Source organism: Zootoca vivipara, chromosome 11, assembly GCF_963506605.1.
Source record: "Zootoca vivipara chromosome 11, rZooViv1.1, whole genome shotgun sequence".
Classification (NCBI taxonomy): domain Eukaryota; kingdom Metazoa; phylum Chordata; class Lepidosauria; order Squamata; family Lacertidae; genus Zootoca; species Zootoca vivipara.
In genome coordinates this window covers 36840010-36854954 of record NC_083286.1, presented here as the reverse complement: position 1 = coordinate 36854954, position 14945 = coordinate 36840010, and the positions used below count along the sequence as shown (strand labels likewise).

Below are 14945 nucleotides of genomic sequence, written 5' to 3'. Positions count from 1 at the left end.
GCTGAGGTTCCTGCATTGCAGGGGGTTGGACTAGATGACCCTCAGGGTCCCTTCCAACTCTAAGATTCTATGGTTCTAGGGAGGCATACAATAGGTTAATACATACAATAATACAGCTAAAAAAAATTAACCTACATGCATCATCACAACATATTCAACATTCTACTCATCAAAATAATTCCGCTTGAAAAGCATGAAAGAGATTCTTTTCCATTTCATTCCATTTATTTTAGATTTCATTCTTACTCATACCTACAGCCTTTGGGTAATGCATGAAAGGAGTCAAGGTGGTTCTGTTGATTAACTGATTAATCTCGAACGAATGATTCTTTAGTGTCTTCACAATCTATCATCACACAACTCACTAAACAGCTTGAATTTAAAAACATGCCCTTTCTGCCAAGGTAATTAAGCACCAGCGGCGCATTGTGCCTGTATGGGAAAATCAAACCATAAAAATGTGATCTGCAAACAGGTATCAGCTACAAAAACTTTTCATACCTATTTTGAACAAAGTACTACAGAGTCTAGGGCTTGCCAATCAGAAGGTCGGCGGTTCGAATCCCCGTGATGGGGTGAGCTCCCGTTGCTCGGTCCCAGCTCCTGCCAACCTAGCAGTTCGAAAACACGTCAAAGTGCAAGTAGATAAATAGGTACCGCTCCAGCGGGAAGGTAAACAGCGTTTCCGTGCGCTGCTCTGGTTCGCCAGAAGCGGCTTAGTCATGCTGGCCACATGACCCGGAAGCTGTCTGCGGAGAAACGCCGGATCCCTTGGCCGGTAAAGCGAGATGAGCGCCGCAACACCAGAGTAGTCCGCGACTGGACTTAACGGTCAGAGGTCCCTTTACCTTTAGTATGCTATTGTCCTTGTAATATTAACAACACAGCAACATATGAGACACTACTGTTTAAATCAAATCATATACAGTAATGAATGCCAATTCAAAGCTGAGTAATTATCCCCATCTGGAATCAATAATAAAGTATCTCCAGGAACACCACCCTAACCAGAGGTAAATTACACTGGATGTATCTAAGGCTGTCCCTCTGCTTATTAAAGGCTCTTTGACCCGACAGTGGGGTTTTGTCACTGGAATGGGAAGGCAAACTATTTTCACTAATTCACCCTTCCCTGGTAGCTCCCTATACTGTTCCAGTGAGTCTCCCAACCCCTGGGAGCAAATTGGGAACAGATGAGGGCTGCAGCTGTTGAGGGTGAATATGAAAAAATCACATTCCTTACCTTTTCTGCTAACAGAAGCCTCTGCTGCATCAAGTGGTATTCTGTCACTAAATAAAACCCCAAGTTTAATGGAATTTAATCACTAGTACACCAAATTTTTGAAGCACCCCCCCCCCAAAAGAATCCAGATAGCTATAGTTTAGAGGCTGCAGATACTCTTACTGAATGAGGTTCATACCGGTAATATGTCTAGCAAGGATTTTACAGGTGTGGTGCTGACTTTATGTGGAATTGCCACCCCAATGAAGCCCAACAGGATCAGGCTCTGGCTGAATTCAGGTGAGCATTTGACTTGCACACACGCACGCGCACACACACTTCACAAGGAGTTCGGAAGCTTTCACTTCCATTTTTTATTAACTGCAATTTGTCTTGCTATCTGAATATGACAAACTGACTTAATCGATTTGTCTGAAACAAATCAATTTCAAGCCTTAAATTATAAAACTACCTTGTTTCAACAAACAATAGTTGAGATTAACCACAGTTTAAGGTTACAGCACAAGACTAAACTCTGGTGAAACATAGTCAGAAGCATAGTCAGATCTTTTTGCAATTGCTTCAGGAGAGGAGAAGGAGAGGGGAAGAATGAGAGTTCACGGCTCAACTAGGCTTCTTCCTGTCACAAAGAATATAGTTTATTGTGATGTGTCAATGCAACAAATATATGGTTTCATATAATCGGGCTTTTTCAAGTAGCACTTAAGCTAAATTTAAGTTGATTCATTTGATCCTGGTCAGGCTTTTGTTTGTTTTTGTTGACCATGGTGGCTATTATTATTGCAACTTTTGTTGTTGTTTTGCTTGTGCTGCACTGTTTTTCATTGCTAGTTTGTTCAATTTTTGATTTGATTCGTTGTTTTGTCTTTACAAGGTAAAGTGGCATATACATATATATATTAATGAAAAAATTAATATCCAATACTGTATTCACATCATTGCTACTCAAACAGGCTAGAACCCTATATATAATAATATTGCCAGTAAAGCAATGGATGTTTCCATTCCTAGGCAAGAGAGTAGGAAAAGACCAGAGGTAAAGCAAAATAAAAGTACACCCTTGTGCTCCTACAAATCTTTTTGAAGGTTTGAGAGTCTCAAGAATTTGTGGAATGTGTTTCCACATATACAAGCATCGAATCTTTTTTTAAAAATAAAATAAAGGGCTTTACTATCCTTATTCTAAACAAATCCTTCAAAAGAAAAGCACCCAGTGATTCTGATTTTGCTTTATCAAAAATTCCGTTCTAAAGGAACTCCTTAAACTTACGGTTTCGTAACAGTACAGTTACCACCACCCATTACAAAGGTGGCTTTAAAAATTAACCTCTTTCGTCAAGTCTGATGCTTAAATTCCAGCTGCTCCCTTTTCTTTTGCCTCAAGAGATGGATGTGGGGCACCCCACCAGAGTTGCTGCCATATGTTTCTCATCAAATCTCCTGTTTCTGGACAAGAACGTCTCCCTTAATCCTGGTGGGAATTCCACTGTCGGTTACCTATTTCCCTATCCTTGCCTTCTGTAAAGTTCAGCTCCACCGAGGGAAACCAGAGGCTCCCCCCCCCCCTCAATTTTTTTTTTTGGGACGCCTCCAAGTTGGGACTGTTGCTTCTTACCTTGAGGAGAAGAAGGCTGAGCGTGAGTGGCCCCGCCAGGGCAAAGCTGCAGGGCAATCTGCAAGAGGAGGAAGACGGCTTTGCGCTTGTTCATCTTGCCCAGCAGTCCAGCGAAGGGAGATGCCCAAAACCTGTGGCTGAGGAGGAGCGGCTGCGGCTGCTGCTGCACACTCGAGGCTCGCCTCGGACAGTGAGAGGGATGCTTGCGGGGATCTGTTCTTTAGGAAAAAGGCATGGAGGCACGCGGCGCTCTGCAGGTTCCTACCTGTTGATCGGACACCGGTTCACTGAACTGCAGCAGCCCCGACCGGAGCTGTTTAAATGGGAGAAGAGACAGACCCAAAGCCGGGCTCTGAGGGGCGGAGCGAAAGGCACCGGGGCTGCGAGCCATTGGCTGCGCCGGGCGAGGCGCGCGCTGCCTCAGGACCGGGAGGAGGCGCTTATGAATCTTGCAAAGGGCAGAAAAAGCGCGAAGAAGCCTCCAAGCTCTCCCAACTTCCATCCAGTCTCAATATGTTTGTGCCAAATAAAAGGGGCAACACGCTCAGGCACGCTGGGAGCAGCCTGGACGCAAAGTCCTTCTCCAAATCTCATACCTATCTATCGATCTTGATGCTGTGATCATTGTAAATGGGGGAAAAATGGCACCAACAGGGTTGTGTGTAAAAGGTTGCGGTTATAAAAATGCATTTATTTGCTTTATTTATATTTGTTTTTATTACACGTCCATCAATCGTTCCCACCTTCCCTGTGAGGTGCTCCAGGTGGTGCACGTGGTTCTCCCTGTTTTAGCATCGCCACAGCCCTGTGAGGTAGGTAGTTAAGGCTGCAAGATGGCAATGGGGCCAAGGTGGTTGAGTGCGGATTTGAACCCTAGTGTCCTAGTCCAGCACTCTAACCACTGCACTGGATTGGCTCAAATCAAATTTCCCCAATTTTTGTTCTGATTTGGTTACCAAGTGGTCACTAAACAGGTTTACAGATGGAGTCTTAATCTGCAAAATTGTTGTTAACAGGCTTTTTCTTTACACATTGGACTTCCCTTCAGAAATGGTAAATCAGGATTAAATGGGGAAATTTTGTTGCTAGAATGATCTCATGCAGATACTGTAAAAAACTTGCAAGTATGAGGTCTACTAATCCCTCATAAACAAGTATTCTGGATGTGCCCTGGTTACTTGTCTCATGTTTTGTTCTAGGGCCTTGAATTTCATTGTTTTCAAAACATAGAAGTTTTCATGCTAGAAATGGTGCTATCTTGATTATTGCGTGGTACTGACATATGAGCCAACTCCTAAGGGGACCCTTCATCCCCCCCCCACAAAATATTTGAGAGGGCTGCCCCCCAAAGTTGATGAGCATTGTCACTCAAATGGTATGTGTGTGCCACATCTTGTGGTCAATTATGAGAGGAGGGGCTTACCCCCAATATTTTATTCAGGTTGGCACCCCTGAAGTTCTCTTACTGTGAAGTTCTCTTAATTATTATTATTAACCATCCATTAACACAAAGTCTTAGTCTGCCTGTGTCTAAAGTACATATGGATAATTTCTGAGACTCTAGCTATTTTCTTTTGTAAAATGTTTTTAAGCCACATATAACTGTAAGGTTAAAAAAACACGTGTCTGAGTTTCAGCTCAACTCTTAAAATATTAGTTTTTCCTCCCTTTTTATTTAATCAACAGACTTCTGCATGCTTGGCCTATAGAAAAATTGTCCATTGCTGTTGATTTTTACTTAAGAAAATGTCAGTGGCTCGTTCATATTCCAAGCTACGAAAAATTGACTCACTGATTCAGTCAGGTTTTACCATTTGTTCATAAACAGCACAGAAGACCAACTGTATTTCAAAAACGGTTCTGAGTCAGTATTTTTAGGAAGGAAGCAAATCTGCCATTCTCAGATAACTTACTCTGGATCAAACCCCCTCTATGACTTCAAGTGAGATGAAGATCACAGCTATGCAGCAGCAATCCCTGAACATTTACACTCGCATCGTCCTGTTGGAAGTCACAGCATAAGAAACTACTTTGTATTGAGTCAAGCCATTGGTTCATTTAGCCCACTACTGATTACCATATACTGTATAGCATTCAGCTAGAGATACCAGGAATTGTATCTACGACTCTGAATGCAAGAGACCTGCACCATTTTAAATAAGCAACTAACAGGCAAATCACATTACAACTTGGTTATGTGGTAACTGTTGCATATTGGCCGATAGCCTCTAATGAGCTGATTGCTATATGCATCCACCATGCCAATGGCACACTTCCGGCTCTCAGATTTGAGCGGCGCCCTTTGCTACTCTAAAATTTGGCACACCCAGTGACCAAACCAGTCACATTACCCTAAAATCATTTCTGACCATGCTCAAAGAGGTTTGCAAAGCACTACAAATGTTGCTTATTTCTTAGTGTTTGCAAAACCTATGGCTTGTGAGCCATCATTCACATGCTTACCAGTCCTTTTCTACTGCTACCATGTTGTTGTTGTTGTTATACTTATATGCTGCCCATCTGACTGGGTTGCCCCAGCCACTTTAGGCAGCTCTCAACAAAATATTAAAAACAAAATAAAACCTCAAGCATGAAAAACTTCCCTGTACAGGGCTGCCTTCAGATGCCGTCTAAATGTCATATAGTTGTTTATCTGTTTGACATCTGATGAGAGGACATTCAGCAGGATGGGTGCAACTTCTCATAAGGCCCTCTGCCTGATTCCTTGTTACTTCATTTATTGTAGTGACGGAACTGCCAGAAAGCCCTGGGAGCTGGACCTCAGGGTTGAGACGCTCCTTCAGGTATACAAGGCCGTTTAGGGCTTTCAAGGTCAGTGTCAATACTTTGAATTGTGCTCAGAAACATACTGGGAGCCAATGTAGATATTTTAGGAGCAGACCCGGCTCTAGGTGCAGTCCCGGTGGCGCGGGGCACCAGGGCGCGGGGCTGGCAGGGGGGGGGCGCTGCGCAACGAAGCCGCATGGAAGCCGTGCTGCGAGGGCGGGGGCGCCGGAGCGATCTCAGTGCCAGGGCGCCAGACCTGCTCAAGATGGCCCTGTTTAGGAGTGCTGTTGTATGCTTCTGGCAGTTGCTCCCAGTCACCAGTCCAGCTGGTGCATTCTGGATTAGTTGTCACCTTCAAAGGTAGCCCCACGTAGAACACATTGCAATAGTCCAAGTGGGAGAAAACCAGAGCATGTATTACTCTGGTGAGACAGGGCTTAGCAGGTAGAGTCTCAGCTGTTGTACAAGGTGGAGCTGCTAGACAGCTGCCCTGTACACAGAATTGACCTGTGCTTCCATGGACAGCTTAAGTCCTAAATGACTCCAAGGTTGAGCACCTAGTCCTTTAGTGGCAGAGTTACACCATTCGGGTCCAGGGAGTCCCCCCACCTGACTGTCCCCCAGAAACAGTACTTCTGTCTTGGTGGGATTCAACCTCAATCCATTAACAACCATCCACCCTCCAACCACCTCCAGGCACTCACATAGGATGTCTTTACTGTTCTTGATAGCTACAGTCATATCTCGGTTTAAGTACGCCTCGGTTTGACTGTACTCCGCAGACCTGTCTGGAACGAATTAATCTACTTTCCATCACTTTCAATGGGAAAGTTTGCTTCAGGTTAAGTACGCTTCAGTTTAAGTACTCCACGGACCGTCTGGAACGGATTAACCCACTTTCCATTACTTTCAATGGGAAAGTTCGCTTCAGGTTAAGTACGCTTCAGCTTAAGTACAGACTTCCGGAACCAATTGTGTTTGTAAACCGAGGTACCACTGTATTTACAATTTATTGGTTCTGTAAGTGTATAGTATTATCGCTTCTACTGTGCAAACAATGTGCTAGATATTGTTGCACTGAATTTAGCAGCAACAGAGTTCCTCCTTAGGCAGGCCTAACTACAGCTTAATTCACATTGTATTTTTTCTGATGTAAGCATTAATACTTATAATATGTTCATAAATATATTTTAAAATTTCTGATTGAACCACACTAGGAAACATTAATACTTGTGTGTCAGAAAAGTGTTGGGCGACTAAATCTTCAAGGGCAAAGGCTTATTGTATTGTATTTTTTGAAAAAGTAGGGTGGCTTGGTTACCAAAATGAGGCATAGTTACAATGGAAGAACTGGAAGAAAGGCAGCAGACGAGCCTTACTGGAGAGACAGAATATAAAGGACAAGAGTGTGGCAGACATGAAAGCAGAAATTTACAGAGCATCCATATACATATCTACACAGAGTTCAGTGGGACTTACTCCTAGGTAACTGTGTATAGGAGTTCAGCCTTAGGCAGGCATAAAAAACTAAGAAGTCTGCATATGCAGAGTAGCAGTTTGGTGTGTAATATACCAAATGCAGAGAGGATTAGGAAGAGAAGTGACATGGCAGAGTTTTGGAAAAGATGATTTTAGCAGAGGCATTCTTTACTGCTTAGATAAGGTAGCAATACTCAAATCACTGATTCGGGACTTTCTACATTACTTTTTCCTATATGAGAATTAATGCTGCAAAAATTCAAAGAAAGTTACCCAGAATTTTCATCCTTTCTCTCTAGAAAGTACATACTTCAAGTTCAATGTTGTGGGAACATAATCTCTATAACCAGGCCTTTGGCTCATTGAACATTCTCTGGGCATTTAAACATGTTTGTGGGAGTTAGGTTATTGGTTTTTGTTCTTGTTTTATTATGTATTTTGTGTTGTCATTTTGTATTTATATGTCATTTTTTAGCCCGTACCGTGGCCAATGCCATCTAACAATTTGTCTTATTTTTTATTCCGTTATTGCTGTAGCATCACATCAATTGTTGTTGAGCTTTCCTGTGTTGACATACTAGATCAACAGGACTCCCCTGCTTTTTAATCCCCATAGTCTTTTAGGTTGCTTTTGTTACTTTTTCTGACATGTATATGAAGTTCTGTGTTTGGAAACAATCCACAAAGATACATGCAAAGCTTAGCTTGTAATTGTCAAGCATGTGTTTATTTAATTCAACAGAAATGTGAAAAACAGCTGGATATTTTTGGGTGTTCTTTGGTTGTCTCACTTCTGAAGCCCTGAAGTTTCTATATCCATGGTGGGCAAGGGTTTAGGTGAAAAATAAATCTTACTAAATCTCTGACTCCAGGAAAAGGGGTTTTACTGAAACCACAAAATATTTCAAGTCTCTCTGTAAAGTCTATAAACTCTCCATAAAAATCCTTAACTGTTGGTAACACTGACTCAATACAATATGGTACAAGGAATATTTGTGCTTCTGAAATACTTTTCCTTCTGCCTCCAGGTGCAATAAACATTAATTTGTCCAAATATTCTCTCTTAAAAATACCGTGTTTCCCACATTTTAAGACACCGTCTTATAATTTTTTTACTCAAGAAAATAAGCCTATGGCTTATTTTCGGGGGGTGTCTTAGTATGGTTCCTGCCTCCTCCTGCCGCGACCGGCGTTGCTGCTGCTGGGCTGGCAGCACTCTGCGAAGGCAGGAGAAGCCGGCCAGACCGCTGGGGGGGTGGGGTAGAAAAAAGTTCGGAGCGCGTCCCAATGGCAGCACTCCTCATGCGCCACAAAAGCTACCAAACAACTGGGGGGGGGAGGTTAAAAAGGTGGCCGGAGCGCAGCCTTATGGCAGCGCTCCTCACACACCACAAAAAAGACGCAGAAAACTGGCAAACAGCTGGAGGGGGCTAAAAAGCAGCAGCGGCCACAGCTTTAAATGGCTGGATCGCGCCTTCCGTCCCGCGCTTGCGCTGCGCGCCAGGTTTTGCCCGATCCGTCGGGGAGCAGGGAGCGCTCAGAATCTGGTGAGGGGGGTCTTTCTTCCCATTTGGGCGCCCGAGCATCGCCGCTCGAGAGGCCGGAGGCTCTCGGCGGAGTGGTCTGGAGGAGCGAACGCAAGCTCTTGGCTGGCTGGCTCGCTTTCTTTTTGTTGCTCACGGAAGGCGGAAGGGGCCAGCAGGGCTCCCGCCACCGTCAGTCGCCCCGCCGCCCCTCTGCCTTGGGCCATGCAGCCCACAACGTTCCGGCAGCGCGGCTCCCGCTGCCGTCAGTCGCCCCAGCGGCGCGGAAGGGCCAGCGGACCCGGCCGCCGCTCTGCCGTGGACCATGCCGCCGCTCTGCCGGCCGCCGCTCTGCCGTGGACCATGCAGCCCACAATGTTCTGGCGGCGCGGAAGGGGCCAGCAGGGCTCCCGCCGCCGTCAGTCACCTCCGGCCGCTGCTCTGCCTTGGGCCATGCGGCCCCAGAACGTTTCGGCGGCGCGGCTCCTGCCGCCGCCTGTCACCCGCCGCCGCTCTGCCTTGGGCCATGCGGCCCCAGAACGTTTCGGCGGCGCGGCTCCTGCCGCCGCTTGTCACCCGCTGCTGCTCTGCTTCGGGCCATGCGGCCCCACAACATTCCGGCAGCGCGGAAGGGGCCAGCAGGGCTCCCGTCACCGAGGGGTTTCCCGTCACCGAGGGGTTTCCCGTCACCGAGTGGGGAGGCTCCCAGCGCGGCTCGCCTGGCGACGCCGAAAGAGGGCCGAGCGCGCGGTGCTTGTGCCTCCTCCTGCTTCTCCCCCCCCCCCCCCGCCCGTGTGAGAAATTAGCAGTTGAGGGCGAGGACGGATAGAGAGCTGCACGGCGCTTCAGCAGCAGCAACAGCAGCAACCAGTTCCAGGTGGCTCGGGGTATGGCTTATTTTCGGGGTATGGCTTAATTCCGCAAAAGTGTAAAAATCCTGCTACGTCTTATAAAATGACTACGCCTTAAAATAGGGGAAACACGGTAGTTTTCATTCTGAGTGAACTACCTGTTGTGAAAACAAAGACAACTTGAAAATTAGTTGTGCAGCAAAGAACTTTGCATCTGCTTACAAAGTGCATCAAAAAGGTTTCCAAAACTTTTTTGAACATTAGATTCTTAAAGATTAAATAATGAGACTTGAATGAAATTAAAAGCCTCGCAGCTTTAATAACATGTAAATAAAGTTCACACCACCCGTTATCTCAGAATGCCTATCCAGTAAAGTGCTTTCAAGATGAGTGCATTGCTGTTTCTATAGTAGCCCAATTGAGCTAATTCTGGGATGTGTGAAAGTACTTTACAAATGAGGTTGTATCAGACATGAATACCACAAAATACAGGGACAAAATACATGCGCCTGGCAGCAGGTGGGAATGGTGCATGAACACTTAAAATGCTTCTTTTTTTAGCAAACTACAGGGAGCTGAAATTGGGGAAATTTTAGAATGGCACAGGTGTGTATTTTAACATAGAAACCATGTAGGGTTGCCACCTTTGTTTTGGAAAAATACAGGACAGGGTAGGATGGAGGATTTTTTTTATCTGGTGCTGAAGTGACTTCAAAACAATCCATTACAGTCTACTGCAGCCTATCAGGAGCCCCCTCTTAAATTTGTCACACGCACACACATGAATTTGTAAATCTCAGGGGCAACCGCCCTGAGACCTCCAGGTATAGGGCGGTATATAAATTCAATAAATAAAAAATAAAAATATCTGTCTGTTCTTGGCTACCTAGAACTTAAATACATTTACAGTACAGTACATGCATTTGGAGAGGGTCCCTAACTTGGCAGAGAGAGACCTGAAATACAGGACAAAACTACTGGTATCAATATACAGGACATAGCACTTTACATTAAAATACAGGGCAATCCTGTATTATACAGGGTAGGAGGCAACCCTAAACCATGGCACATCTCAGGTGCTCTCAGTAACTGTGTCACATAGCATAAATACTTAGTTGCGATGAAAGCCACAATCCTATGTACAGTACCCTATTCAGAAGCCCTACTGAACTCCGTGGGTCTTACTCCAAAGTAAAGGGGCATAGGCCCTGACTGCTATTCTCCACTTTAGTAGGGTAGACTGTAGACAAGACACAAGAGACCACGGTTCCTTAATAGTTGAAATGTGCATTTTTTAAAAATAACGTCAGGTGTAGGTTGCATAACAATTTTGCATAACTCTGCTGAGATCAAGATTTACTTTTGAATAAACAAGGTTAGGATTCCAAATTTGCCTTTGCTGGGATTATGCTGCATTTTTCTGCTTGCCACGGATTTGTAAGGCAACGTGAGAATCCATTAATGGAGCAAGCAAGAAGGAAGATTTTAAAAAAATTATTTAATCTGAAACTGACCCTTTGGCCAAACAACAGCTAGGAAGTTCATGGATGCAAGAGGTGGGCTTCTTCTGGTTTTTGTTTTGCACTACCAAACCTTCGTTTTTCAACGCCAATGCTTTGCCCTGATAAATTATAAATAAAGATGAGTACTGTAGCTCCACTCTCCAGCCTTTGCCCCACAACCACCACAAGGAAGTATATCGAGGCCGTTGTAGGGAGGGGTATGTGCGCCGCTGCTCTAGCCCTGAGGCCGCGCAGTCAGCGAGAGGCGCTCGGTGCAGCCGCTGGAACACGTAGAAAACGTTAAAAGGGCGGCGCATTCCTCTTCTTCGCCCCGCCCATGCCGAAGGGCTGACAACTCCGCGAGTAGAGGAAGGGCGGGGCCGTGGGCGGAGCTTCGCGAGGGCAAAGGGTTTGCCGCGTCCAATATGGCGCCCGCCATGGAGCTGAGCTGCTGGGGCGGTGATTGGGGGTTGCCGTCCGTGCACGCGGAGTGCCTCGTTGTCATGGTAACGGCGGGGTTGACGGGTTTGCGCGGGCGGCCGAAGGCCCAGATACGGGCGTGAGGGGGAGATGGAGAGATGCTTGTGAGGAGCCGGCGGCTTCGGGAGATTTGGCTTGGGAAGCCGCCACAATGGATTGCACCTGGGGAGGAAAGCCTCAAACATTTCCAGTGTTGAAGGGGGAACCTACATATATATATTTATGTATTTTTATTTTAATATATAAAGGAGTCTCCATCCCGCTTTTTAAAGAGCCCTTCAAAAGTGGTGTAAACATTCTGGAAATAAGCAATATCCGGCACTTAACTGTGGTACGAAATGTTGTGGATCAGAGAGCCCACTTCATGGGATGGATCCGATATGGAGTGGGTGCTAGTACGCGAGAGTTAATGCCACAGTAAATAAATTAATCCTAGAGGTGTATGTGCTTGCAGTAGCAAACTGTGGCTGCAGCAATGTTGCACATTTACCCGTGAGTCACCCCATTGGACAGAGTGAGGCTTAGCTTCTGAGTGAAAATGCATAGGATTGTGCTGTAATGCAGCTGTCTCTGGAATTTGAAAGTAGGACACACTACAATGTGCAATCGAGCTGCATGTACCTTACATACTCATGAGCTGTGGGGGTGGAAAGGATTTCCTTGGGTGGAACTAGGTCAGTGTATTTTAAAACTAGTAATACTTTCCCATAGTTCATGCTGAAAAAACTGTGACCTTCAAGATGTTGGATTCCAATTCCCATCAGCCCCAGCTAAAATAGCCTATTCATCATAGATAACGTAAGTTGAAATCTAACAACCCCAGAAGAGCCACAATTTTTTTCCAGCACTGTCTTAGCTCCTCTTGGCCCCATAGCCAACTGACATCCCATTGAAGTCCATAGTAAATTGTCCATTAATTGTGACAGTTGACTGTTGCATTTAATGTTGATTGTGGCAGTGGCATAATATGACTGTGCACCCTGAGCTTTTGAGATGAGTCAGGTTATAAATCAAATAAGTAGTTTTTTTTACCTAACATTTAGGTTGCCAAAATTCTGAAGAATAAAACATTGAGTTTAATTATTTTGTAACTTTCATTGCAGGCTTATGCCAGGTTTTGTGGTGCACCATTGAAAGTGAATGTTATAGATCATTTGTGGAGAGCACCAAGAGGTATTGCTTTAACTTTTTATGTGTATATACATTATTTGCATTTTAGGTCTCATCTTAAGCAGTAGTTACATCAGAAGCAGCCACTGGGAAAGGGTGGTGCCACAGATCTGGCTTCACAGACAAGGGGCAGTGACCAGGGTGGTGTTGGCACACTGACAGTTCCAGTCCAGTGCTCCTGCCCATGTGCCCAATCCAACCCTGCCCCGCTGTCACACTATCTGGATATGCAGCAGCCCTACCTCCCTGCATAGCAATTCTGGGTTACATACATACATAACTATGTACAAACAGGAAGATCCTCAGCCCTGGCTTAAAACCCAGTCATACTTTCCATTGTGCAAAGCCAAGAGTGGATCATATCATATGAAAGTCAGTTCAGTGTGAGCATTACATTCCAAGGTATGTGTTGCCACTAGTGCAGTGAAAGACCTAGGATGTTTGAACAGGGGAACAACTTATGCAGGGGAACTGCACTATGAAAGGCCTTTTATGAATCAAATGTTGGTGTAGCGGAATGATCCTGGATGATGAAGTAACAGTGCTTAGCATCATCTGATCTATGTCAGCAGGATGAAAGATCACCCTAGTCTTCTTATGTTGAAGCTACAAAATAAGGCAATTAAAAAAGATGGGTGGAAAAAGTGAAAGCTTCTACGCAAAATAGGATGCTATTGCCTTGCAGTGGTGCAGGCACCAATCCTTGGTATTGAGCTGATCAGAATTCTTACATGAGCAAATTTAAACACCTGCTATGTTAGCATTAATAGGGTTTAAATAAAATAATTGTCCAGTAGCACCTTAGAGACCAACTAAGTTTGTTCTGGGTATAAGCTTTCGTGTGTATGCACACTTCTTCAGATACCTGTGTGCATACACACAAAAAGCTTATACTCAGAACAAACTTAGTTGGTCTCTAAGGTGCTACTGGACAATTATTTTATTTATTTATTTATATCGACTGGGTCAGACCAACACGGCTACCTACCTGAACAATTAATAGTGTTGTTTTGATTGCATTATCTTGACTGATCATGTATTTTTAGGGAGTGTACCATTACTGATATCGGATGACACCGTTATTTCTCAGCCAGCAAAAATACTAAACTTCTTCAGAAAGCAGGTGAGTTTCCATAAATAGTATCTCATATCTGGTAAATTAAATCTTTAAAGATTAGCAAATCTCTTAACTTTCTTTTCAAGAGCTTTGTGAGATTTGAGGGTAAATTACTTGTGCTTTTGTTTGCTTCTTTGTTTACAAAAAGGGACTAAAATGTGTCTTTCACTTGATTAAGGAATTTCCCCCCCTTCCTTAATTTTAACATTAGAAATTCAGTTGCTGGCTAGCCTGGAAGTTTCACTGAAGACTGGAAAATCAAGGAAATGACAGCTGAAAAATCAGGATATTGAGGCAGAATTCTTAAAACTGTTTCCAAAGGCTAAGGAACATTCTGGAGAGATGACACCTTTGCTAGGGTTTGACTGCCACCTCTCCCTCTCTTGTTAAGGTATGAGAACAAACAAAATATGTCCCAAGAAATCTATAGTCTACCAGTCAATAGGACTCCGCCAGCCAGACTCAATACTACTTGAACTCTTTGAGGGTTTTTTATTTTTACAATCAAGCAGTTTATAAATAGTGTGAAATAAAATAATAAATAAAACACAATGCAATCATTCTCTTCTAGCATATATGAGTGCATCAAAATCAACCTGTAAACCTGTTCAGCCAAGCAGAACAGCTGTTTTGTTGTGCCACACAAGCCACAGCAGTGCCTGTGCTCTCTATCATAGCCAGGCAGAAGCTAATGCTGTTTACGAAACAATCCCACAGGAAACTTGTCCTTTAGCCCTGAATATGTCAAAAATTCAGCTTCTGCATAGGCAAGATCGGAGAGAAACTGCTGGATTGTCCTGTGGAGTGCCCTATGCAATGTACAGAAAGGCTTCTGTGTAACATGATAGAGCTTTCAGGCATTGCTGCAACTTGACTGATGCTCCAAAATCAGGGACAGGGAGGAAAAGGTTCTCCTTGGATCCTATAGAGAGCCATTCAACAAGATCTCTTGTCTATATATTCACTAGGAGATCAGGATTGTAGCTCATAAATTCCCAACTCTTTCAGATTCTGTTTCTACACTAAAGGGCCAAACAGGAGCACAAGTAAATTTTATCTTTTAGGAGAATAGAGATGCATTTTTAAACTCCATTTTTCAGGATTCACCATGACTAAAAGTAGTATAAATAGAAAGGGCATGCACACCTTAACCAAAGTGCAAGTTGATTTTGTTAAAA

At 44.3% G+C, this 14945-nt stretch overlaps 2 protein-coding genes across 3 annotated transcripts in view; one reads left to right on the top strand and one right to left on the bottom strand.

The window, feature by feature from the left end:
- THBS4 (thrombospondin 4) overlaps positions 1-3157 on the bottom strand; it is a 37745-nt gene extending 34588 nt beyond the window's left edge. Inside the window, exon 1 of the mRNA XM_035100058.2 lies at positions 2859-3157. Coding sequence (XP_034955949.2) covers positions 2859-2952 — 94 coding nt within the window. The 5' untranslated portion in view covers positions 2953-3157. The remainder of the gene's footprint in view (positions 1-2858) is intronic.
- Positions 3158-11397: 8240 nt separating this feature from the next.
- Positions 11398-14945, top strand: part of MTX3 (metaxin 3) — a 41100-nt gene continuing 37552 nt past the window's right edge. For both annotated transcript variants that reach the window (XM_035099951.2, XM_060280250.1), the window contains exons 1-3: positions 11398-11506; positions 12584-12653; positions 13697-13773. In XM_035099951.2, the coding sequence (XP_034955842.2) occupies positions 11426-11506; positions 12584-12653; positions 13697-13773 (228 nt within the window). In that variant the 5' untranslated portion in view covers positions 11398-11425. The remainder of the gene's footprint in view (positions 11507-12583; positions 12654-13696; positions 13774-14945) is intronic.